At 41.9% G+C, this 26,888-nt stretch overlaps 1 protein-coding gene across 1 annotated transcript in view; it reads right to left on the reverse strand.

The window, feature by feature from the left end:
* Positions 1-13,236, reverse strand: part of GALNT15 (polypeptide N-acetylgalactosaminyltransferase 15) — a 39,560-nt gene extending 26,324 nt beyond the window's left edge. Inside the window, exons 1-3 of the mRNA XM_077811310.1 lie at positions 12,674-13,236; positions 7,162-7,328; positions 5,097-5,301 (exon numbers count right to left, since the gene is read on the reverse strand). Coding sequence (XP_077667436.1) covers positions 5,097-5,301; positions 7,162-7,328; positions 12,674-13,236 — 935 coding nt within the window. The remainder of the gene's footprint in view (positions 1-5,096; positions 5,302-7,161; positions 7,329-12,673) is intronic.
* Between the last annotated feature and the right edge of the window lie 13,652 nt (positions 13,237-26,888).

The following is a 26,888-nucleotide window of genomic DNA, read 5'->3' on the forward strand; positions in this document are numbered from 1 at the left end:
CAGTCCTACTGCACTGTCTGCTGACAGCAGTATGGCCTCTGCATGGAAAAAGGCGCGAAACAATTGTCTGCCGTTGCTTTCACGGAGGGAGGGGCAACTGACGACATGTACCCAAAACCACCCGTGACAATGTTTTTGCCCCATCAGGCATTGGGAGCTCAACCCAGAATTCCAATGTGCAACGGAGACTGCAGGAACTGTGGGATAGCTACCCACAGTGCAACGCTCCGAAAGTCAACGCTAGCCACGGTACTGTGGAAGCACTCCGCCAGCTTAATGCGCTTAGTGTGGACATATGCAATCAACTTCTATAAGATTGACCTAATTTCATAGTGTAGACATACCCTTTGCCACCTTACTGTTTACCCCTTTTTCCAGATCATTTATGAATATGTTGAATAGCACTTGTCCCAGTACAGATCCTTGGGGGACCCCACTATTTAGCTCTCTCTATGGTGAAAACTGACCCTATTCTCATTATTCTTACCCTTTGTTTCCTATCTTTTTACTGCTGCACTGTTTCATAGTAAATCTATGGTTCAGATTTATGGTTCAAAGAATTCATCCTAAACAAGTCTTACTTGAGGGTGTGTGCACATGGTAATTATTTTAGGAAGATTTTGTAGTTTCTGGGAAAAGAATTTTGATAAGGTTATCAACTAAAGCCTGAAAACCAAAAAATAACACAAACTAGTCAAGTACCCCTGCTAAGTGAATTCAGTAATCCAATAAGGTGTATAGTGATCCTTTTTCAATAAGGATGGAAAGAGCTCTATAATAATGTTTCCTTTCTCTAGAACCTTTTATAACAAGGTATTCCAAAGGGCTACATAACCTTAGGCAGGATGTTTTTCTGGGTGAGCCATAGGGTGGTGACTTGGGAGCCCTGGGTTCCATTCCTAGCTCTGCCATGGGCTTCCTTAGAAAAATTCACTTCACTTCCCTACTTCCTCATCTGCGAAATGGGAATAACACGGTTTATCTGCCTCAGATGGGTATTTGTAAAATGCTTGAAATCCTTGGGGAAAGGAAGTATTTAATCAACAAATAATATGTTATATTCATGGATGAAGCTGGCAGTCACACCTATAGTTTAGCTTACCTAACATTTTGCTATTGAAACTTACATATAAGGAGCACTTTGATGATCTTGACTGAAATGTAGCCCTCTCTGAGATGGAATTCAGTGGCACACAGTAACACAACCCAACATCTGAGGACAGGAAATGGAAAATGACACCTCTAGCTAAATCTTTAGGGAAATGTAGGCAGGCACTAGGCAGCATGACATTGGCATTTGTGTGGGGTAGTAGAGTTACCAGCATGATACCTGAGGGCATTGTACTGTGGAAATTAGTTTATCTTGGATGAAACAAATTATACTTGTCTTAGTTAAAGATCCCATGGCATTTTCCCCAAGAAATAAGGTTACGATTGATATCCTGCATAAATTCCAATTCTATTACTTACACACTGCCTACAAGTCAGTGGGAACTGCAGGTGTACAGCAGGTCTGAAAATCAGGTGTCCAAGGTGAGCACCTAACAACTGAGGCATCCTAAAGTTAGTGGGCACTTTTGAAAACAATTGGCCTGATTCATCAGATCCACTTCCTGGAGCAACTAAGTATTTCTTAGGGGTCTGCCATCCATCCTCATGGAGTCTTGGAGAATGGGAACCTTTCTATATATAGAACCTATCAATATTCTCTATATTAATGCTTAAAAAGTCTACAGAAAAGGATATGATTCCATATGGAGTTTTTTTTTTTAATAATTTCTATACAAACCTACTGGTTTCATACCTGTTAAATTGTACAGGTCTTTGCCATAAGAGACTGGGGCCTTGTCTTACTCTGAGGTTTTATCAACTGGTGTAGATACACCAATATAGCTACACTAATTCAAGCCCTCAATGTAGAAGCCTTGCACCAGCATAAACTGTGATTTGCTCCCGATTTGAAACTTGTACAGTTGCACCAGAGCAGCTAGAACTGTGTAGTTGTACTGGTGTCTAAAACCCCCAGTGCAGAAAGTGAGCTGGGTTGGGATTACCATGTAATTAGTCAGTATTTTATATGACAAGGAATCTGTGCTTACCTGTATTAGGTTACTATTTTCACCAGCTCCTACTGCGTTAGGATAATAAATGCAACTCGGGAGACCTGCATTCATAGTAAAGTTTCGAAGCTGTATTAAGTCAATGTTCAGTTGTAAACTTTTGAAAGAACAACCATAATGTTTTGTTCAGTTATGAACAACCTCCATTCCCGAGGTGTTCATAACTCTGAGGTTTTACTGTAAGTGTAAAGTATTATGAAACCATCTTTCTGCTGCTTATTCTTCAAACTTGCTTTTTGCAACATGATTGATTCACGAATGTGTTTGGAGTCTTGGGACTGCATGATTTTCACAAACATCTGAAATTGTTTGCTTATGACTATTTCCTTGATATCAGAAATCGAAAACCAAAAGTATGATGCTGTTGCCAGAAGCCTGTATTTTGTATTTCAAAAGGAATAACTTAACTCGAGTTGAAGCTGTCTGTGTAGATAAAGTATCTGATTCTGCCTTCATGTTGGATATTACATTAATATCACATTTGTCTCCCTGTAATAAGTTAGTTTGAATTTATATATATATATATATATATATAAAATTTGTTTTGTTCTTTCTTTTCCTTTTTAACATTAGATCTAGGAGAGCATTGGATTGTTATTGGTTGGAACTCCTGCAAAGGTTCAGACATCAGAAAGGCAGTATATAACCCGGGCAGTTGCTGAGTCACTTTCTGTAGCTGATGAAGTGCTCTCCTACGCTAAAGCACTTTCTTTTACAGCTAAAGTGAGTGAGTGACAACTTAATTAGTGCACAATGAGGAAAAGAGGTGGGCGTTTCGTGAGTCAGTGAAACTTTGTTTTCTGCTTCACTATTGTATAAGGAGGTGAGTATAGATTCAATTTCACAGTCCCTCACCTGCTTAATGAATTCAAGTTTATTATACTAATGCCTTGCACTTCTATAGCACCTTCCATCCAAGCACCTCAAAGACTTTAGGAAAAATAATGACATAACTTCCCCCGCACCATCACCTCCATCGGATAGATGGCATTATCATCATTTTACAGATGGGAACAGTGAGACGTGGTGAGGTTAATGATTTGCCAACTCTCTTAGCAAGTCAATGCAGAACCAAGACTAGAACCCAGCTCTCCTGACTGACAACCCTGTGTCTTAACTACTACAAAATTCTCCCTTGCTTGGAGTAGGAACACTTCTGCTATGGTATTTAGAAAGAGATGATTTTGGCCACCACTGTTTTCCAAATCAGGCTACATTTCTATTCATGGGCCGCAAATCCTGCAGCCTTTATTCAGGACTGAAATCCTGGTTCCCTGTGCAAAACCGGAGTAAACAATCAGCACATTGGCTCTGCACAAGGGTTGTTGGTGTGTGCTGTAGGGGACAGAAGCCTTTCCCATGGGGCACAAGGCACCAGTGAAGCTGCTCCATGATCACTATGGAAGCCTTGGGGTGACAGTAGCATTGGTGGCTTCCTCACTCTCTTGCCATGGGGAATTTTAGCCAGTGAATCAGTGTGGCATGAATTTGTGCCATTGGATCCATGGGCCATGCTTCCTCTCCTGCTCTTGTAATTTCCCTGTGAAGTGGCATGTGAAAATCTTCCATGGATCAGTGTGTCACTGTGACACTCCTTTAAGGGTTTCTGTAGCTCTTTTAGGGTACATCTACATTGCAATCAGGAGATATGATTGCAGCATGTGCAGACATTGGATACTAGGTCAAAGCCAGCTTGAGTCACAAGAGCAATGAAGCTTCAACAGCGTGGGCCACAAATAATCCAGAAGACAAAGCAATCTGCTTTTACTGGGAGACCCTTTTAGAAAAGGGCAGACATGGAATCCTAGAACAGTATTCTATTCCACATACTTACAGCATCTTTCATTTTGCGTTTGAACAATGCAATCATCTCTAAAAGCGAACATGAATGAATTTAAAAGCAGTAAAAAGCAGCAGTAGCAGTAAAAGCAGCCTATTTCATTGCCTGGGAACAACCTTGTTTGCATCTTCTTACTATGGTTACTTACTGATCTAGTAAGTGTTTTAAAGGAGGCATTATATTTTTCTTTTCAAAATACACCCACACCGCCTCAGCAATTCATTGTATTACAAACAGTCTTAGTTTACTGTTATGTTACAGAATTTAATGTTCAAACATTTACTTTTCAGTGGCTTCAGAATTCTTTCTTTATTAAGGGGTATGTACTTACTGCATCTGATTCTTGAAACACTTCAGTAACCTAACCTCTTTGTGATGCTTGGTGATTGCTGAATGCTGATCACAGCCAGGCTTTATCTCTATTTGTCTTTGTGAACTTGGTGTTGGTGAAATAGCTAGGATTTAGGCAGCCCGAAAAGTCTTCTGTTTTTCCATGGATCAACCACAGGTACAACGTGGGAGAAAGCAGTGCAGCCCTTCCCACCCTGCCCCGTCAATGTGCATCAGCTGTGATCTGACAGGAGCAGCTCACAGGAGGAGAAGGTAATCCAGCCTCTGGGCCTATTCAATCCTTGGCCTCGCTACTAAGACTGCCAACAAGTGTAGCAAATAATGCCAACTGTTGTAGCAGTTTCTCTGATGGATGCTTGTCATCTGTTGCTTGCTGTCTGGGATTGCCAACTCATTTCATGTTGGCCACCATATGCTTCAATACTAATGCATTTCAGACACTACAGACACAGGCGGTATTCCCTCTAGGCAGCCCTAGAGAGAAAGGGTTTGGTAGTGTGTCTTATTAAGTGCCTGATCTGTCTAGTCTCCTAAATTTCAGGTTAATGCACATGGAGTAAAAGTAAAATAACACAGTATGGATAAAGGGATGAAGAGACCATGAAAACCCAAGGTAAAAATGAATTTTAAGAGATCACAAGTGTTGTCCTATTATCAGGAATTAGTATAAACTTGTGCATTATGAACAATATAAATAGTTCAAGGATCACAGTTCTTCACGGTGACACACTCCCTTCTAACAAGCATCTAAACATTTTGTACACTAAGCCCAAAGGGATATTTACCTGTCAGTGGCTAGTCTGCCCAACAGGGGTTCTAACCAGCCTGTGTGACACTCACAGTGGGAGTCCATGAAGACCAGCACATCCCCAGTTGCCCGTGCAGCTCCCAACATACGACCCTGGATGACCCCGAGCCTCTTGTTGCTCCTGATCAATTTCACACCATCTAGTTTGGAGATGTATTCACTTAGGGCTGACTTCAGATGCCCTGCAATAAATATAATAATCATTCAGATTTTAGTGCTGATTCAGTCTGTCACCAAAAAAACAAAACAAAAACCAAAAATAGTTTGTGGCAAAAATGGTACTCCCCAGTTAGTAAAATGATTTTTGGGTTAGCTTTGTATTCATCCTTCTCATTCATGCAGGGAGTAAAGGGGAGCAAAGCCTCATCTCCAACTCCTATTTAGCTAAGTCAGACCTTTCTAGCTTGCAGTTCTGGGCATGGGGGCTGTGCTGAGCCACCCCTTTCTTCCCCCTTCCTTCTCACCCGCCCCCCCCGCACTGTGAGGAAATTGGGTAGGTAATGATGGAACCATGGTTTTGCCTCCCCACAAGTCAGCCAGGAGAACTGGCTGGGCATACTGGAAGGCATGTGCAGGCCCCTGGAAAGGAGTGCAGTACACTACTCTCCCCACATGACATCATTGTGAAAGGGGAGAGTTGGGAAGGAATGATGACTTTCTCAGTCACAGTTCCTCTTGAGGCTACTCCTTGGGCAGTGAATCTTAACCACCAATTTATATGCCAAGGGCACAATCTAGCATTTTATTTTTAATGTGGTGTTGGTTTAAAAACAGACGCAAGGTGAAGTGAATTTAGAACTTGTAATAGATGTTGGACTAACACAGTTGTGGAGACTGAAGTCCTCTGTTTCCAATAGGGACAAGCCAGGAGTAATGTGACCTTCCCTTACGTGTCCCTTACGTGACCTTCCCTTACGTGTCCCTTATGTGTCCTTCCATTATAGACTGGAAGAACAAACTCTGAGGTGAGAGTATAATTTAGTAGCAGTGAAGAATCCATGTTGTCCCAGAAGCAATCTATGGAAGAAGATCTCCCTGCAAGCAGTGTTATCAGAAACGATGCGTGGGAAGGGGGAAAAACATGGGTCACATGCCCCCCAGATTTGCTACTTGGCTTGTACTGAACATGTTCACATGGACTGAGCATGCTCAGTAACATTTGCTAAAGCCACTGCTCTCCCTCTGCCCTCCCCACTGTCAGCAAGTATGGGTCATCTCTGAGTGTTACCACCAGCTTTCCCCAAATTATCACAAGTCTCATGACATCTGTTCTTTTTCTTAAAGTTGCAGCTCCTGGAATTCTGTAAGAATCTCAGCTTTCATTGGGAAAAAGTTGTTCTGCATTTGGAAAGAAGCAGGATGATGCACTTTGTGTCACATGAGGATGAGGAGATACTTTCCAGTCCATTAGTAACTAAGGTGTCTTTAAGCAGCATCTACTAGGGATAAACATCTTTAAATCAGCAGGCCCGGATTACTTGCACCCCATGGATTTTAAAAAAGGCTGGCCATTTTCATTTAAAAAATTAGCACTATCCAATATTTAAAAAGCACACATTAAATGGTTTGAGAACTGGCTAACTGAGGCATTTCAAAAAGTAGTTGTAAATGGGGAGTCATCATCAAATGGGGGTGTTTCCCAGTTTGAGGTCCACCATTATTCAGCCCCTTTATCACTGATCTGAAAGTAAAATATAAAATCACTGGTGATTAAAATTTGTGGTTGACACAAAGATTGGTGGAGTGGGACGTAATGACTAGGACAGGGCAGTCATGCAGAGCAATCTGTTTGGTGAACTGTGTTTAAAAAATAAAGGCTTTTAAAACTATTGGAAATGACAGGAAAACATAAACACTTTCAAACGTAGGATGAAGCTGAATTGTAGGGGAGGAAAAGTAAAATTTGGCAACCAGTTTTCTCTATATTTAGCTTGCTTTTGGAGGATCCTTCTAGTTCCATTCTCCCTGACCCTGCCATGCAGTATTACAATTTCCTTCCAAGAGCTTGAAAATAGAATTTAGGGAGAGCAAAAGGGAGCTACCTTGTTGACTGAGGTCATCGACAAGGATAATTTCCTTCAGAGAGGCCCTTGGGGCTGTATCCATAACACTGTGCACAGTTCTCAAGAGAGTAGACCAGGCTTCGTCATGGAAACAGATGATGACACTAGCAGTAGGAAGGTTGGGGTCATAGTCCTGTTGCAGACAGCTGTATGTGATAGAATGAGAGCGGCACAATATGGAAGGTTGCAACACTTCTTTTTTGTTTACTTATTATTATGAACACATCCATTTCTCTGAGGCTGAAAGTCACAATCTACCCTTACTTCATTGCAGACAGCTCAAAATCTTTGCTCAGGGTGAAGTGATGGTTAAAAAAGCAAACGAAATGTTAGGATATCTAATGAATGGGATAGAGAATAACAGTGAAAATATTATAATGGCGTTATAGAGAACAATAGTTTGCCCTCACCTGGAACATTGTGCTTGGTTCTGGTCATCCTACTTTGAAAACGACAGAGCTGAAATAGAAAGGGTCCAGACAGACAACAAAAAGGATTGGAAGCATGGAAAGACTTTAAAGATTTAAAGATGTGGCAAATAAGGAATAAGATAGAAATTAATTAATTAATGACAGGTTTCAGAGTAGCAGCTGTGTTAGTCTGTATCCGCAAAAAGAACAGGAGTACTTGTGGCACCTTAGAGACTAACAAATTTATTAGCGCATAAGCTTTTGTGGGAAGTGGTCTGTAACCCACGAAAGTTTATGCGCTAATAAATTTGTTAGTCTCTAAGGTGCCACAAGTACTCCTATTCTTTTTTAAATTAATTAATGTTATAGAGGAGGTCAGTCTGATGCGCCTATTTTCCTATTCTCACAAAACAAGTACAATTTATTTGTCTGTTCCTTGAAAATCAACAACTTTTAAATGGATACTACTAATTTACACAATGCATAATAAGCCTGTGTAACTCATTGCCACGTGATATTATTGAAACTTTGTATGATCAAAGGAAGATCAGATGTTTATATGGATAATGAAAACATTTATAGTTACATTACATAGGTTAAATATATTTTTTTTTCTAAAAAGGGTATACATTCAAAAAGGGTTATGGTTCAGGGCATAAGCCATCCATTGATGGATGGAGGTTAAGCAGAAACTCTCTGAGTGGGCAGATTATTCCATAATTGTCTACTTCAAGATTTCTTGCTCCTTCCTTTCAGGTTTTTGGTACTGGCCAGTTTCAGAGACAGGATTTCTGACCAGAAGGCTCACTGTTCTGATCTGCTGTGGCATTCCCACATCGGGTATATTCCTGATCCTGTTGACGTTAATGGGAGTTTTGCCATTGAATTCAATGAGGCCAGAATTTCACTCATGAAAGTCACACATTGGGCCAAATTAGTTAACAAATTAACAATTGTTGGGCCAAATTAATCTATGGTGTAACTTTATTAAAGGCAATGGGATCAATATGGCTCAGGTTTGTTTGGTTTTTTTTGTTTAATATCTTTGTGTTGTCACTTAAGACAGGAGAAAAGGGATAAACCCAGTGTCTTGAAGGGGGCAATTTGTGTTTCCAAGCAGAAGAATCTGATTTAACAATTGTATTCAGAGACAGGGAAGGGAAAGCAAGAAACTGATGGCGCCTCTGAACGAGGAGCAACAAATACTGCCATAACCAACTGTGGATTTTTTCCACAATCCCATAATGCTTTCTATCTTGTAGTGTTGTCATGACAAGAAAGTTGATGCTATTTTGGGGGGTGTTGATTGGAAAAGGACTGAAAATGACTGCTCTGGACTATGAAGCCTAGCTGGTGTGGCATTCAGTTGCCATGGTGATTGGCAAGGAATTAAAAATACAAATAACTAGTCTTCAGTTAAATGAGAGGGGCTGTTGGCGCATGAAACTCCTTTTCTATACTTCGGGGCAGCTGCACAGGCTGTCAAGAAGGGGCCCATAACTGGCTGATCATTTCAAACAAGTAAAGGTCATGACTGATAAGGGACAGAGCAGAGGGGTCTAATCTGACCCATGAACAATACTGAATTGTGGTCAACACTACATGAATTCAGACAAGGCAAGGGCACTGTCAAAGGAGACTCCTGCTCGGCTTCAGAAAAATGTCTTATTGAGATTCAATTCCCAGCAGCATTTCAGTGGGAGCTGTAGTTTTGTGAGGTAATTTAAAACCTTTTAGACATTTTGTATGTTTGCATTTGCCTGGGTACATAATATTTGACATTTAAAATCCCAAGAGAGAAGAACCGTGGTTTGTGGACAAGGCCCTGTCATAAAGTCAAGATGACAGGATTGACTCACCCCCACTGTCCAGGGGGATGCTAACTGCACCTTGGCAAGAAGAAAGCAGGTGTTCTCAAAGGTGGCAAATGCACCCCCAGGGGATGATACTGGAAGGGTGTTGAGCATTTGTACCTTCAGGGTCCTGGTAAACGAGAGTAGCATTAAAGTACAATTGGCCCCATTAGTGGAGGATTCCCAGCGGCTAGGCGTGGTCACCTGGCCACGCTCTCTCCCCAGCCAGAAAAGTAAATGGGATTACATGAGGTATGATTTTGTCTTATTAATAAGTTTTAGTGAGAGGGTGGAGTGCATGTTGGCAGAGATCCAGGACTTCTATTCATACATGTTTTGAAAAGTACCACCGACATGCACCAGGGATACGCAGGAAAGACTGTGGTTGTACGGAGCAATGCTTGATGTGTAAGGTTGTGGCGTGTAGCTGCAGAGATCAAAGGGGCCACCCTCCACATTGGATGGTCGGGTCCAAGACTTTATGGACAGCACATGAGTGGCAGGCTGCAGTGAACAGCAGGCAATTTAGTTGTTCCAGTGCACTGCTTTAATGCAAAAGACAATGCAACGGTATGGCGTCAGCTCTAAGGGACAGCACTTCTAAGAGTATGTTCTATGACAAACTCCATACATCTTAAAGCTGATTTATTAGAAGATGAAATATATAGAAGTGGGGTTTATCATTATTATTTTGCAGCATGCAAGTAAGTTAGGTGCCTCAAAATAAGTAGGTATGGTCCCTGCCACAACAGTTTACCACCTAACTTCAGACAGGCTGCAACAAAGGTAGAATTGTATAGAAATAACTCTCTGGAACATTTCTAGCTGGTTTTGGTTGGGTAATTATAGAGGGCCTGATTCACCCCTGCATTGCTCTAGTTTTCCATCCGTGTAACTCAGCTGAAATAAAAACAAATTAAAGATAATGTATATCAAACACTGTTAGCAAATATGGAAAACATCCTCTAAGTCTTGAAGTTTGTCTCCTCAAACATGGACTGCCATTTGTCTCTAGCCATGAGAAAATGACCACTGCAAAAGATATGTGAAACCTCTTACTTGCGTAGGGCCAGATCACGTCTTTTTGGTATGCTGCACTACTCAAAGGGGATGCATCAGAGACAGTCTGCCTCAGAAAGGCAGGATGCCTCTCAGAGCTCTCCCAGTGCTCTGGGGAGCATGGAAGCTGCTATATCTCTCTAAGACTTGCTACATAACCCATCTCACATGGCTAGCCAGATCAGAGGGAGGCAGAGCCATGGCTCTACTTGCTTTCTCTCCCCTCCTACACCACATTCCGGAGTCACCCCCCCCTCCCAGATGATAATTGGAGTAGCAGTGAGTTCCAGAGCTGCTATTCTGCCTTAAGGAATCCATTCAGGAAGGGGGATTGATGCTCTCTCTGTCCTCCACTACCTACTTGGCTAGGTACTAGGTAGAACCTCACCCATCAAGACCAACTGATGCACAGACTAACTACCAGTGAACTTTTCACTAGATCTTCTTAGCATGCTATAGCCCTGTAATCTACCTGTGCCTCAGTTCCCCCATGTGCAAAATAGGAATAGTCCTTCCCTACCTCTCAGGGGTGTTGTGAGATAAAATTAATTAATGACTGGAAGGTATTCAGATACTATGTTGATGAGGGTTATATGACTACCATGACATAAAGAGGAGAGCTTACAATCTAACCAAACAAGACGAAGTGTAGGAGGCCCAGAGATTTTCGGTTATTCTCTGCCCTTTCCCCAGTGTTAGTGGTATCATCAGCTCCTGCAGGGAATACATGAAACTGTCCACTTGAGAATACAGAATATAATAGAAAATAATGTTATCGCTTTACTAACTGAGTGGCAATGGACACCCAACAGATCAATACTTTTATAGCCCTTTGGACATGCATCAAATGCCCTGGCATTCTGTTCACATCAGGTGCACTGCAAAATATTCAGCAGTCAGGGAGCAAAGTCATTTTTAGACCAAGATTCTGCCCACAGTGACACCCAAGCAAGCCCACAATAACTATACGCAGGGGTAACTCAGTGCTGAATTTGGCCCAAGTTGTTTTGCTTATTTCAGTCCCCAAACAGTCAGTGGTCCCGCACAAGTGAAATTCAGAGCAGAATCTGGGCCACTACCTACATATGAAGCACTCTGAGAACAAAGGATGGCATCAGCTGAATAGAATACAGTAAATAAATAAGTTTAAGTATATGTGATTATTTAACAAAAGACACCTAAACAAGCATAAATAAGTCCCTTATACTGGCATCTTATGGCTAGCACAATTCATCTGCGTAGCTTGCCTTTCCAACAGACCAACCAGCTCCGTAGTTCTCACACACCAACAGATGGCTAAATAGCACTGACTGGCCCTGGCACCTGTTAAATAAAGCAGCCAACTGCAACATTTTCCCATTCTGATATGTGCCAGCAGAGGCCGCCATACTCCTCATTAAATGAGCAGGCTAATAAATAAGTGCACTCACAGGTTGAAAAGTCAGAACTTGTTGGCTACCTGGGTGAAGTAGGACGATTGCCTCTGCCAGTGAACGTGAAAGGGCAAGAGAGGTACATAAACAAGGAGCAAAAGAGTTTTACAAATAACATAGCCTTGTACACTAATTCATTGTATACTTGTTCTTCCCTCTCTGCTGGGACTGGAACCCCCAGAGTGACTGGTACATTGGTCCAATAAAAGATACTACCTCACCCACCTTGTCTCTCTGGTACATTGCAGTTATTCTTCCTTCCACACCACCTTATTGTTTTAAGAAAACCGAAATCCCCACAACAACTATAGTATTTAAGAAAGGGAGAAAATGAGACAAGTGTCTCTCATGGCTCTTGTTATAGCATTTGCTGTGCTCTCAGTATCCCCAGGGGATGATATAATGGAATGAAATGAAAGCTGTTGTACCCTAAGTTATTTTAGGAGACAGGAAGAGGAGTGTGCTTTGTCTAACTAGGATGTGTCTTGCTAGTTTGAGCTCCAATTTCTGATCTGTGTTTCAGGGTCCCAGTTTGTAGCATGGAGTTTGGGAAAGGGACATGGATTTGGGGGAATGGATATATTTCCTTATGGGGAGGATGGTTGGTTGCTCCAATGAGGAAGATGATATGATAGAAAGGGGACAGGTTTCTCAGGGGTCAAGGGAAAGGTTTTTTAGGGGGACAATTGGGAGGGGTCAGGTTTCTCATAGGAAATAATTAGGATGTTTTACTTACAAAGGATGCCGCACCTCAGGCAGCTCCCTGCGCAGAGAAATCCGCTCACTGAGCGCTTCATTAAAGCCGTGAGTTTCCAGGCCAAGGATTGCCAATTGCTCACCCCCAGCAGCCTCTTCTGAATCCCGTAGAGGAAAGGACATGAGCTGGGACTCTTGGTTTCCCCTGGGCTTGACATAAGTCTTTTCCTCCTGCCTTTTGCTCTGCTGCTTCACCATTCGGTATCCTTTTCTAGCCTTGCTGTCGTTTCTCCTGGCTATGGGTGACACAATGGCCACTAGCAGCTCGTCCTCCCGGAGGGAAATGAAAGGGGCTAACCCCACCATGGGGTAGTAGTGCTGGCTCTCTTCCTGAGTCTCCAACATTTCTTGCGTTTCCGGAAAGTCCAGCTGATACCCTTCTCTGGCACTGAACTTTAATGGCTGGGATGTTCCCGCTTTGTTCAGGTCCCGGAATGGTGGATTCAGGATTGTAACCATCAGTAATAAAAAACCCAGCATCAGCAACAACAAGAGAAACTGAAGCTTACGTGATCCATATCTGCACCTCTTCTTCAAGAGCATACTGTTGATGACAAAACAATACAGATGGTCATGCTAAATATCACTTGGATATTTTTTACAGCACAGCTCTCTGGTTTCTTTGCAGCAATAAACTGGTCATTACTGTCTGCTGTGAGGTTCCCCCTCCCCCTCGCATTTCATTGATGTTGTTTCATGCTTTCCCGTATATTTGTAGACAAAATCAAAAATACCTACTTATGAGAGATAACATAGATCCAATTAGATAAAGGAGATCCTTTATTATACAGAATCCCAGATTGTCTAAGAAAGAATGTATTTAGCTGACCAAAAAGCTCATTAAAAGGTGGTTTAAGTTTGATTTTCGTTTTTAATTCTGAGAAAAAGTAAAAATAAATTCCATTTTTTATAGTTTCCTTCCAGAATATTTCCTGCCACTGCAAAGTTTCCAATCGCTGCCTGGGCTGGAGTGATATTATCTTTGCAAGCAGATCTGACAGCTTCCCCTGTTTTGACGCGTCAAGTTAACTGTGATCAACAGATGAGAACTAGTCAGTCCCTGACTTTCTTTCACACATAACTACAGCACTCAGTCAAGGAACCCTTTGCCAGACATAATACAAAGCAATGTGTGTGTCTTTCTCTTGGTCCTAATGCCCTCACTGTTCTTGTCCTATCAAATCAAAACTTTGCATGGAACTGTTAGAGGTGCACTAAAAGGAGGCAAATGCTGTTTCGGGGAACAAATCAAGAAGCACACATGATTCTAGTTTAGAATATCCTTATTAAGCAGGGAATATATATAACAAACTGAATTGAACAAAGGGTTGAATGCACATGATATATTGAATGCTAAAATGTGTTTGCATCATAACATCTTGACTCTGGAATATATAGGTATTTTTATGTGTAATAAATATTTATATCTTTAGTCATTTTAGTGCTGGCAAAATGTACTGAATTATCAACCCTGGAGCCTGGCGTCCCTAAATCAGATATTGCATCGGCAGTAACAGTGCAAGCTTTTCCACCAGTGGGTACTAATGTGTTGCAACCCTGATCTGGAAGGCCCACCTATGGGACTGAAAGGGTAGTTGAGTCTCTGTGGCATCTTTGCTGATACTACTAACAAGGTTGGTGCTCGTTGGTGCTGACTGGGGCATTTGTTTTTGTGAGACGAGAATAGGAATTGGCTGAGACTATCAACTGCACATCCCATGGGATCATGTGCCTCTCAACCTGGCAAGGCCCAAATATGGGACAACATCACAATTTTATAATGAGACTTGTGATATTTGGTAATTTTCTTAAAGCCTCAGCTCCTGGAGGCAAGTGATTATATGAGAATCTCTGCTCAGTTTTTAAAAATGTATATTTCTAGCCCTTTTAGTTGTAGAAAAAAGCCTGAAAACATAAACTGAGTGTACCTTAAAGGTTCAGGAACCAGACAGCAAATAAAAAGAATCCAAAATTTATTATTTTAACAAACAGTCTCATGACTTTTAAGCCAATCTTACGATTTTTGGGGCCTGACATATGATGTGTTAACACTTGGGGTTCACAATATGAACTGATCCTAAATGAGGGACACAAAGACGTATTCCTGCAGGACATTTAAAATGCTACCGGATTCTTCCTTTAGTCTAAATAACCCCTTTGTTATAAACTACAACTGTTTCATGAGTCTTTGTTGCTGATGTAAATAATTTTCAACAATAAAAATGAAGGCACTAAAATGAGTGATGTCCCATTAAACAAGAAGATATGATGTAGCATCCTCTAGTGACTGGAGGCTGGCTCTTTTTAAAAGGGTGTACTATCTGCCACTTCAGAGTGCACTCCCACAGCACCCTTACACACTAGTATGCTGTATCTTGGCTCCTTCCCTATCTTAGTTGTGCTTTAAAAGGTATGCTATAGCCCAAAGCATATCTTGGGGAGAATTGGTATGTAGCCAATGTTTTGGAAGCATCACCATTGTGTGTGCCTTTTCCACTTTTACCCACATAACCAGTAACATCCCAAGCCACCATTAGTTCAGAAAAAAGAAAAGGAGTACTTGTGGCACCTTAGAGACTAACCAGTTTATTTGAGCATGAGCTTTCGTGAGCTACAGCTCACTTCATCAGATACATACCGTGGAAACTGCAGCAGACTTTATATATACACAGAGAATATGAAACAATACCTCCTCCCACCCCACTGTCCTGCTGGTAATAGCTTATCTAAAGTAATCGTCAGGTTAGGCCATTTCCAGCACAAATCCAGGTTTTCTCACCCTCCACCCCCCCACACAAATTCACTCTCCTGCTGGTGATAGCCCATCCAAAGTGACAACTCTTTACACAATGTGCATGATAATGAAGTTAGGCCATTTCCTGCATAAATCCAGGTTCTCTCACTCCCTCACCCCCCTCCAAAAACCCACCCCCATACACACACAGACTCACTCTCCTGCTGGTAATAGCTCGTCCAAACTGACCACTCTCCAAGTTTAAATCCAAGTTAAACCAGAACATCTGGGGGGGGGGGGGAGGAAATAGGCTACCTTGCATAATGACTTAGCCACTCCCAGTCTCTATTTAAGCCTAAATTAATAGTATCCAATTTGCAAATGAATTCCAATTCAGCAGTTTCTCGCTGGAGTCTGGATTTGAAGTTTTTTTGTTTTAAGATAGCGACCTTCATGTCTGTGATTGCGTGACCAGAGAGATTGAAGTGTTCTCCGACTGGTTTATGAATGTTATAATTCTTGACATCTGATTTGTGTCCATTTATTCTTTTACGTAGAGACTGTCCAGTTTGACCAATGTACATGGCAGAGGGGCATTGCTGGCACATGATGGCATAAATCACATTGGTGGATGTGCAGGTGAACGAGCCTCTGATAGTGTGGCTGATGTTATTAGGCCCTGTGATGGTGTCCCCTGAATAGATATGTGGGCACAATTGGCAACGGGCTTTGTTGCAAGGATAAGTTCCTGGGTTAGTGGTTCTGTTGTGTGGTATGTGGTTGTTGGTGAGTATTTGCTTCAGGTTGCGGGGCTGTCTGTAGGCAAGGACTGGCCTGTCTCCCAAGATTTGTGAGAGTGTTGGGTCATCCTTTAGGATAGGTTGTAGATCCTTAATAATGCGTTGGAGGGGTTTTAGTTGGGGGCTGAAGGTGACGGCTAGTGGCGTTCTATTATTTTCTTTGTTAGGCCTGTCCTGTAGTAGGTAACTTCTGGGAACTCTTCTGGCTCTATCAATCTGTTTCTTTACTTCCGCAGGTGGGTATTGTAGTTGTAAGAAAGCTTGACAGAGATCTTGTAGGTGTTTGTCTCTGTCTGAGGGGTTGGAGCAAATGCGGTTGTATCGCAGAGCTTGGCTGTAGACGATGGATCGTGTGGTGTGGTCAGGGTGAAAGCTGGAGGCATGCAGGTAGGAATAGCGGTCAGTAGGTTTCCGGTATAGGGTGGTGTTTATGTGACCATTGTTTATTAGCACTGTAGTGTCCAGGAAGTGGATCTCTTGTGTGGACTGGACCAGGCTGAGGTTGATGGTGGGATGGAAATTGTTGAAATCATGGTGGAATTCCTCAAGGGCTTCTTTTCCATGGGTCCAGATGATGAAGATGTCATCAATATAGCGCAAGTAGAGTAGGGGCTTTAGGGGACGAGAGCTGAGGAAGCGTTGTTCTAAATCAGCCATAAAAATGTTGGCATACTGTGGGGCCATGCGGGTACCCATAGCAGTGCCGCTGATCTGAAGGTATACATTGTCCCCAAATGTGAAATAGTTATGGGTAAGGACAAAGTCACAAAGTTCAGCCACCAGGTTAGCCGTGACATTATCGGGGATAGTGTTCCTGACGGCTTGTAGTCCATCTTTGTGTGGAATGTTGGTGTAGAGGGCTTCTACATCCATAGTGGCCAGGATGGTGTTATCAGGAAGATCACCGATGGATTGAAGTTTCCTCAGGAAGTCAGTGGTGTCTCGAAGGTAGCTGGGAGTGCTGGTAGCGTAGGGCCTGAGGAGGGAGTCTACATAGCCAGACAATCCTGCTGTCAGGGTGCCAATGCCTGAAATGATGGGGCGCCCAGGAGTTCCAGGTTTATGGATCTTGGGTAGTAGATAGAATATCCCAGGTCGGGGTTCCAGGGGTGTGTTTTGCGAATACAGACTAACACGGCTGTTACTCTGAAACCTGTCATTAGTTCAGAGTTTGTCTAATGAGAAAATATTGCTCTTTTTACTGGATTTCATAGAAAACATTGTGATGTCTTCAATTCAGCTGGGAAGCATTACCAATTTGCATGAAAAAAATCTGAGTTCAAAGCCTTCATTGAAATAACAATGCATGTCAGCTACAGAAAGGCAAAATGAACCGTCAGTGAAGAGACCTGTCCTAGGCAATTTGCAAAGAGCTGGCACCAGCAACTTGCAGACTATTCAATTTCATAGGAAGGGAGAAGCAAGGATTAAGGAAGAGGGGAGTGGGTGAAGTATTGTTGATTTTTCCCCCAGTTGACCTAACAAAATGCATTTATTTGATTTGTAATATATTTTTTAGCAGGTAAACCGTTATAAGATGCTGCTATAATAGCTCTGGTCAATATAATTCTGGGCTGGTGGTGGAAATCGGAGTTATAACATGACTCTGTTCTTCACTGAAATGTTGTGTAGTGCTGAACAGCAGCTGCTCATCTTTCTCTCTAAGGATAGCTGCATTTCAGTGGCAGGTAAAGTAGTCCAGTTTGCAAACACACAGATATCTTTTCTACTTTTAAATTAAAGGTTGCCAGTTAAAATTAAAGTGGAAACACATAGAGTCTAACAGATAAGTAAACCCTAGCCATTTAGAACCATGGAACTGAACAATTGAGGAAGTTATTTGTACATAGATATTTCAATATGCTCATACAGTTCACACAGTCGAGTAAATAAAATGTACATGGGTAAAATTGCACAGTCCAAAACAACCTTAATTCCTTGTCTAGCTTCAGTCTCTAAACTCAGAACTTTCTTACACACCACCACACCATAGGTTTCAGAGTAACAGCCGTGTTAGTCTGTATTCGCAAAAAGGTGGAGGAGGTATTTTTTCATGCTTTGTGTGTATATAAAAAGATCTTCTACACTTTCCATCGTATGCATCCGATGAAGTGAGCTGTAGCTCACGAAAGCTTATGCTCAAATAAATTGATTAGTCTCTAAGGTGCCACAAGTACTCCTTTTCTTTTCACCACACCATAGTATACATTTCTAATATAATCAACAAACGCTCATAAACTGTTTACCATCCACAGAACATTTCTTAGGTCACCTCCCCAGTTTGGGTCAGAAAAATGAGCATTGTGCTTCCTGCCTTCTCTATACAACCACTGCCATGTCATTCCCATGTGTCAATTTTACTCTGGTAAGGAAGCTACTTCTATCCCATCTTACTTTCCATATGCAGTCAAGATACAGCACCATTCTCTCACCTGCTATTCCACTCAGAGGCAGAAAGGCCAGTCTTCCCAATCCCCCTGTCCTGTCCAGATGGAAAATTCAATGTATACCTTCTCTGTGTACCCTGCCAATGTGAGACAGAGGCTCCTCCTTGACATACAGACCATAAAGAATCTAGAGATGAGGTCAGCTAAAAATCATGTTCAAACAACAGGAGAGATGTTTCAGGTCTGGGAGAGAAAGAACCCAGGAGCTGTGAAATATGAGGAATGTCACTTTCTGAAAGTTAGCGGTGTTCCCAGAACAGTGTGGAGGGATTAGTAAATGATCTGCAAGATGGCAGCTGCCAGGAAAAAGAGAAGAACTTTCTTCTGATGTTAGTTTAAAAAAAGAAAATCAATGCCATTACATAATACATTATTTTAGATTGTAAATTCTTTGGGGCAGGGAGTGCCCCAGTGCCTAGCACAATAGGTTGTGGCCTTTAGGCACTATCACCATATAAATATTAAATAATGATTATGTTGCTACAAGCTGAGATGAAAAAAGAGCTTTCCTTTAAACTTCTCAAACTCATTTACAGTGTTACAATATTGGTGCTGAAGCCCTGACTCCTGGAAGCACGTAAATACAGGAGAATCTCAACTTTCATTTATTTAAAAAGGTAAGTTTCTAGCCCTTGTGGTTGCAGAGAAAAAATTGCTAAAAATGACCCAAGTGTACCCTTATAGTTAAAAAAACAGAAGGCAAATTAAAAAAATCTCAGATTTATAATTTAAAGACGAAATCGTGATTTTTAAGCAAGTTTCATTACTTTTTGAATGGTTGTGATGGGCAATATTACATTTAAACATTTTAGAAAGAACCACAGAGTTCATCTTGGGGCTTTAAGAAGCTTGCAGCCAGTTGCTGTGGACAGCTGAAACAAATTTCATTGTGCTCTTAACAAACAAACAAATAATAAAATAATAGGTTGTTCATAGTTGAATGGCAAGGGCATTCTCATTTACAATGTCTGCGGGTACTGGAATCCTACAAGTTTCAAATGGCTGTAAAATTCCCAAGTCTCATGTGACTGAATTATATTGGTAACGCAGGCTGAGCACTGGACAAGTCTTCCATGTGTTTATATGAATGTAAAAGATGAGATGTTTGTGTTGCTTCCTCAAAGTGGGAAGGGGAAATAGAGGATAGTCTCTTCTTGTGTAGCTGGTACATAAATAGTGGGTTAGTGATGCGTATATTAGTACCTGAAATACTGGACAGTATGGTATTCACTATTCAGTACTGATATGATATGAGCCATACTCAATCCCATGCTAGTGTGTGGGTATAAATTTTGTTTTATGTTTGCGCGTAAGTAGGGGCAGAGTTACGCTTATTTTGGGGGCTTGCCTCAGTTCTGCACTTTCAAACATTTGGGTTTTTCAGAGTTTAACCATAACTTAGAATTTCCAGGCTTTTAACAATTTACTGTTCATAAAATTGCAACATTTCATAAGGTTTTCTTTCTTTAAGTTAGGGTACATATTTACGAAGTAAATACAGCTTAATGATGTTTTCTGTCCAGGATTTATTCTTCTAGTGTGAAAACAAGTTATGTGCTTCCTATGCTCTTGCAGCTTCCCATGTAAATTTGAGTTGATCATTAATCTACTCTGATTCTTAGGGCCTCTAGTGTCCAGATAGCCATCAGCACCTAGCCCCTTCAGCTTTCTCCGCCTGATGGCAAAAATAGAAGGCATTCACTGTCACCCATTGCTGAGCAATCTGCTTGCTAGTCATTAAGAGGTAGAACATATCAAACATAGGATTTAGTATTCATTTGAAATATAGGGGATTTATCCAGAGCAATAAACCCTTCAATCACCATGTTACATCACTCATGCTTATTCTCCCCATCTCTCTCATTTTTGGCATGTATTTTAGTCCCAAACATTCCCTTTCAGTTCAATGTTAAATATTAAGTGGCATGTTATGTTATCCACACACAAAGAGCCAACATATCCTTTCAACCTGCATAGTTTTTATTTCATAGTCAGGAAAATCACTAAAAAAGAAAGAATGAACACAAGTCTGCCCGGGAGAGAGACTGTATATGCATAGGTTGCTACTCTATAATAGCCATCTCGACTTGATTTATACCCCTGTGCCAGGAGCAGATGATCAGGAAGACTCCTTATATTTAAAGCCCTGCATATATCTTAACACCTCCCCTCCATTTGCATAGTTACATACACCCCATAGTACAATTCTTTTCTGTATCCTAACATCAACCTTATTTGCATGGATGTGAAGAAAATAAGTATATAAAACATGGAAGTAATTACATGTTATGTGTAAGCAGAGTCAGGTTGTGCTCCACCCTGACATCTGGTGGTGAGTTGTGGCAAGTTGTGGAAAAGAACTTCAGGGGCTGATCTCATTTGCATAGGCACACCCACCCCGCCTAGCATGAGCCCACAGCTGCCCAAATGGTCACTTTGGCTGCTGTGGGATCCCCAGTTTCAGCTTTTACTAATTTTAGCTATGTCATGATTTCAGCTTGTAGTAGGGGAACCTCAGTGCTGGTGCACCGTTGGCCCAAAGTGAATTCAGCTCAGCAGCCTGTAACTAGACTCTTAACGGAATCAAAATTAGCTCTGATATTCCACAGTGGAGAGAGAGAGAGAGAGGTGGAGGTGGGGGGGGAGTTTGAATTAAATATTAGAGGAATTTCATTTTCATAGAATCACAGAATCGTAGGACTGGAAGGGACCTTGAGAGGAAAGATAAGAATTATGGCAAGAGACCACCCTGGTTTAACCAGGAGAGCTTCAATTATTGGAAACTCAAAAAAGAGTCCTACAAAAAGTGGAAACTAGGTCAAATTTCAAAGGATGAATGTAAACAAATAACACAAGTATGGGGAGAAAATTAGAAAGGCCAAGGCACAAAACAAGATCAAACTAGCTAGAGACATAAAGAGTACCAAGAAAACATTCTATAAATACATTAGAAGCAAGAGGAAGACCAATGACCGGGTAGACCCATTACTCAATGGGTGGGGGGGACAATAACAGAAAATGTGGAAATGGCAGAAGTGTTAAATGACTTTTTTGTTTCAGTTTTCACCAGAAAGGTTGGTGGCGACTGGACATCTAACATAGGGAATGCCAATGAAAATGAGATAGGATCAGAGGCTAAAATAGGGAAAGAACAAGTCAAAAATCACATAGACAAGTTAGATGTCTTCAAGTCACCAGGGCCTGATGAAATACATCGTAGAATACTCAGGGTGCTGACTGAGGAGGGCAACTTGCCATTAGCAAATATCTTTGAACAGTCATGGAAGATGGAAGAGATTCCAGAGGACTGGAAAAGGGCAAATATGGTGCCCATCTATAAAAAGGGAAATAAGGACAATCAGGGGATTTACAGTCAGCTTAACTTTAATACCCGGAAAGATAATGGAGCAAATAATTAAGCAATCAATTTGGAAACATTTAGAAAATAATAAGGTGATAAGTAACAGTCAGCATGGATTTGTCAAGAACAAATCGTGTCAAACCAACCTGATAGCTTTCTTTGACAGGGTCATTCTTTTAACATGGTTTCTGCTAATAAATCATATGGGCAATGTAAAATGACGTCTGAAAACAGTGCAATAGTCCTAGGCAAACTAATTCCTAGAGCTGAGCTCTCAACTGCATTGTGCAAGCAACACTGTGGACATGAAAGCCATTAGGGTCTTGTGGGAGGTGGGCAGAGTGTAGCACCTGAGTGGCTGCTGCCAGACGCACAGTACCCCAACCCCTAGATAGCAGCAGCTGCTCCCTTATAATTTTTAGCCTTGAGGAGAGGGTACACACCTTGGTAGTAGGAGACCCGCTGCCTGGGGGGAGAAGGAATGTGAACAGGACTCTGTCATTTCTTAGGTGAGTGCCCTAACTCCTAGGCTGTGGAGTATTCTGATGTGGAGCTCCTTCAGTCTCTCTCGTTGTTCCACTTTAATTAAATACTTGAATAATTAAATATTAGGCCAGTGAAAGAATGAGACAGACTTTAAAGCCTTGTGGTTAGGGCACTCATCTGCCCTAACCAGAGCAGAGTCCTGTTCAAATCCTTTCTCCCTCTCAGAAGAAGGGGAGACTTGAACTGGGGCTCTCTCAGGGTCTGGGTGAGTACCCCATCCACTAGGCTAAAGGTTTTAAGGGAGGTGCCCCTCCCCTTCTCACTGTTTTGTGTGAACACAGCTCAGGGGCCCAATCTGGTAGGCAGCCTCTGAGCATACCGGACCAGGCCCCACACACAATTTAGGTGGTCAAATGTCTATCTTCCCCAGTTTGTGAATCACTTTCGGGATTAAGCAGGACATAGGACACGTACAGTGAGGCAGCTGTGCACATGCTCAGAGGCCAAAGAATAGGCACCTAGAAAATGTTTATTGCAAAAATGTAGGCGAAAGTGAATTTAAGCATGCACAGGCAGCAGCAGAGTGGGAGTTTTGTGGATCACTTAGGTGCCTAAAAATGGACTTAGATGCCTAATACGTTTGTAGACCACACCACTAACCTTTCCCTTGCATTGTATAGGGAGCCTTGGCTCTTAACTTGGGACTCTCAATTCCACTGTGTGACAGGAAGCCTAAAAGTTCCATGGTGGATCTAGGCCTGTGTCACTACTGGTATGGATCACATGGATAATCAAACACTGTTTGGAATATGGTGTTTAAGAAAAATAGAAAATTCTTTCAATTGATATTTCCCATCCTTCTGATACACAAAAATAACACATACTATATGCAAAAAAGTACAACAAAAGCATAATCTGTCCTCAGGCTCTGGAACAAACTACTTGGCTATGTATTCCTGTCACCTGAACTGGGATTATCATTGACTGTGTCTTTGTCTGTGTTCAGTATATTCAGTATTTGATAACCAGGAACCTGCTGAGGTATCAGACTTTTGAGGTTTGTCAGAGAATTTTGGCAGTAAGGATAAGTTTAGGAAAACTCCCGATGACAAGACAGTTGTTAATGAGAGTGTGACAAGCAAACAACTGATGTGTTATAGGGGGGATAAAAGCCATAGGGTCTGAGTTTAAAGTTGCTGCAGGTGTGAAGCTTAATGAGGTGCAACTGGGTAGCAGGTGGGCATCAACAGGACCAAAGAGGGCATATAATGGAGTTTTGTGGTGGAAGAGCCAGTATACGTACCCAGAACTGAGTTCTGTAAAAGCATAAACTGCATATTATTTTTCAGTGCTACCGTCTTTGTTATGAAGAAGATATAATGGAAATGAGAGTGTCTGGTCCTGACGATATGATAAGCTTGTGGTTTGACCCTATGTATTACTGTGAATTGTGACTTCCCTTAATGTTGTCCAGCCAAAAACTACATTATTTAACTGAACATTTGGTAACAGGTACGTGGAAAAATACCAATTGCTCCTGGTTGTCATTATTTGTCCTTGTGATGGAGTGACTATCCCACACTTGCCCTGCTGTCATAACCATACAGCTAAAGGTAGCCTAGAATTCCTCCTTACCTGTAAGGGGTTAAGAAGGAAAATAACCTGGTTGGCACCTGACCAAAAGGACCAATGGGGAAAGAAGATAACTTTCAATTCTGGTGGGGGAGGGGGAGGCTTTGTTTGTGCTCTTTGTTTTGTGTGTTCTCTGGTGAATCAGAGAAGCATCAGGTCAGAAAACTCCTTCTCCTAAAATGAGTCTCAATATTGCAAAAAGAGTAAGTAAATAAGGCAGGGTGCATTAGATTATCTTTTGTTTTTAGCTTGTGAATTTTTCCTATGCTTTGAGGGAGGTTTATTCCTGTTTTTTGTAACTTTAAAGTTTTGCCTAGAGGGGAATCCTCTATGTTTTGAATCTGATTACCCTGTAAAGTTACCTTCCATCCTGATTTTACAAAGGTGCTTCTTTTACTTTTTTTTCTTTATAATAAAGTTCTGTTTTTTAAGAATCCGGTTTACCTATTTGGTTGGCATATTATTCTCAAGCCTCCCCAGGAAACGGGGTGAAGGGGCTTGGGGGGATATTTTAGGGAACAGAAATTCCAAGTGGTCCTTTTCCTGAATCTTTGTCTAATTCACTTTGTGGTGGCAGCAGTACCCATCCAAGGACAAGGAAGGATTTGTGCCTTGGGGAAGTTTTTAACCTAAGCTGGTAGAAATAAGCTTAGGGGGTCTTTCATGTGGGTCCCCACATCTGTACCCTAGAGTTCAGAGTGGGGAGGGAATCTTGACACCTGCAAAGTTCAATATAGGCCAGATGGGCCAATTAACCCATTAGGCAGCTGATTAAGGAGGCTCAGCTGGGCAGGAGTAGATGGGGCCCATAAAGCCCAGGAGGTGAAAGGAGAAGGAACTGCTAGGAAAAGTCAGACGCTCACAGGAGAAAGGGAGGAGTGAATGGAGACTACAGTCACTCCCTGGAAAGAGGGAGGAAGCTTTAGGAATTGGTAGGCCCAGGAAGAAAAAGGGAACCAGTGGTAGGAAGAAGCCTAGGGATAGAGCGCTGAGGCCAGAGAGAGAAGGCCAAGACTGCTGAGCTGAGGGTTCCTGGGCTGGAACCCAGAGAAGAGGGCAGGCCTGGGTTCCCTACCAGCCATGGGGCCAGGGCCGCCCAGAGGGCCCCCATGAGAGTTTTCAGCAGGGCTGCGGCGGCGGGGGGGTCCTTCAGTGCTGCTGAACACACCCGGAGTAAAGGACCCACAGCCGCTTCTTCCACTCCGGGTCTTCGGCAGCGGGGGTCGAAGTGCCCCGAAGACCCGGAGCGTAAGGACCCCCGCTGCCAAAGACCCCAGGCCACCTGAATCCTCCGGGCGGCCCTGCATGGGGCAAGTGGTAGAAAACTATCACACTTTTGAGAAGTTCAACTCCCCCGGAAGGGGGGGAACACAGACAGTAACACAGCTGGAGGGCTAAGCCACCGAGAGGATGCTGTGGTTCCTGAGGATGTGGGAGGAGCTGCAGGCAGATGAAGTGACAGTGTGCAAGCTGCAGACATGGAGAGTGTTGGCCTCCAGCTAATCCCCAGAGTCTCAGGGGAGATGCTAGTCTGGTGGTAAGTGGTGTGTCCTGTGATAGTTCTTTATGCTGAATATGCTTTTTAGAGATAAAATAATATATTACATTTATTTAGCACCTCTCCTTGTGATGCATTCCAAGGAACTTTACAGCTGTGCATATAGAGCCAAATTATGAGGTCAAAGGAGTTTAACTGAGGACAACAGTGAGGGTTTGTCAGAATAAAGACCTATATTTTTATCCCATATACTAGCATCAAAATGTAGCCACACTTAGGTGTGAATGGTGGCAACTAATTGGTACAAAATACATTTTACAATAGTGGATGGTTTGGAAAAGCTTGGTCAAGAACACCAGGGCAAAACCTCCATCCTTCTGAAAAGTGCCTTGAAATCTCCAATGTCCACACAGAGCAGAAATGACTTAACCGCTAGTCTTATCCAAAAGTGCAGTATGAAAATAATTTGGGGCCAATCTAAAACACACACATTAATATCCACAAACATAAAGGGCTAACTTCTGCCTAAAGATCTAGGCATGCGATCCTTACTGACGACAATGGGAGTTGTGCACGCCCCGCATATTTAAGAGAAGAATTTGGGTTGAAAGAGAATAACAGAAACCCTTGGCCGCATTTGGTGGTGAGTTAAATGGGTTTACACAGGGAATTAATCAGCACAGGAGATAACAAAAGTATAGCACTGAAAACAGGGTTGGTGAAAAACTCATAATTTCTATACATTAGTTTTCTATGCTGCCATCCTATTTTTGTCTTTAATAGGGGACACATTTCTATATAACTGCATAAAACTGTCTGATTTTATGAGTTAGTATCAGTCTTAATTTTTTAAAATGCTTTTTATATTTGAAGTTTGTTTACTTTTTGGTAGAAGAATGGCATTTATATTTTGGGATGTGTCCCAGTTGCTCAGTAACAAGATTCAATTTAAAACCATGTTTCCTGGAAAACTAGCCTTTGTGAGAAGATACTGCTTTTTTATGAATTTGTTTGCTTTTTGAAATTGTTTGAAATTTTTATGTGGAAATACTTTTACCCAATAGTTACTTGCAGACTTAGCTCTGAGTATTGCATACTTGTGAATTAATGTACAAGCTGTCTGACTGGTCACATGGTATAATTCATGTTATAAATCCATGGTACGCCCACACCTTGAATACTGTGTGCAGATGTGGTCATCCCATCTCAAAAAAGATATATTGGAATTGAAAAAGTT

The sequence above is a fragment of the Eretmochelys imbricata genome, chromosome 2, assembly GCF_965152235.1.
Source record: "Eretmochelys imbricata isolate rEreImb1 chromosome 2, rEreImb1.hap1, whole genome shotgun sequence".
Classification (NCBI taxonomy): domain Eukaryota; kingdom Metazoa; phylum Chordata; order Testudines; family Cheloniidae; genus Eretmochelys; species Eretmochelys imbricata.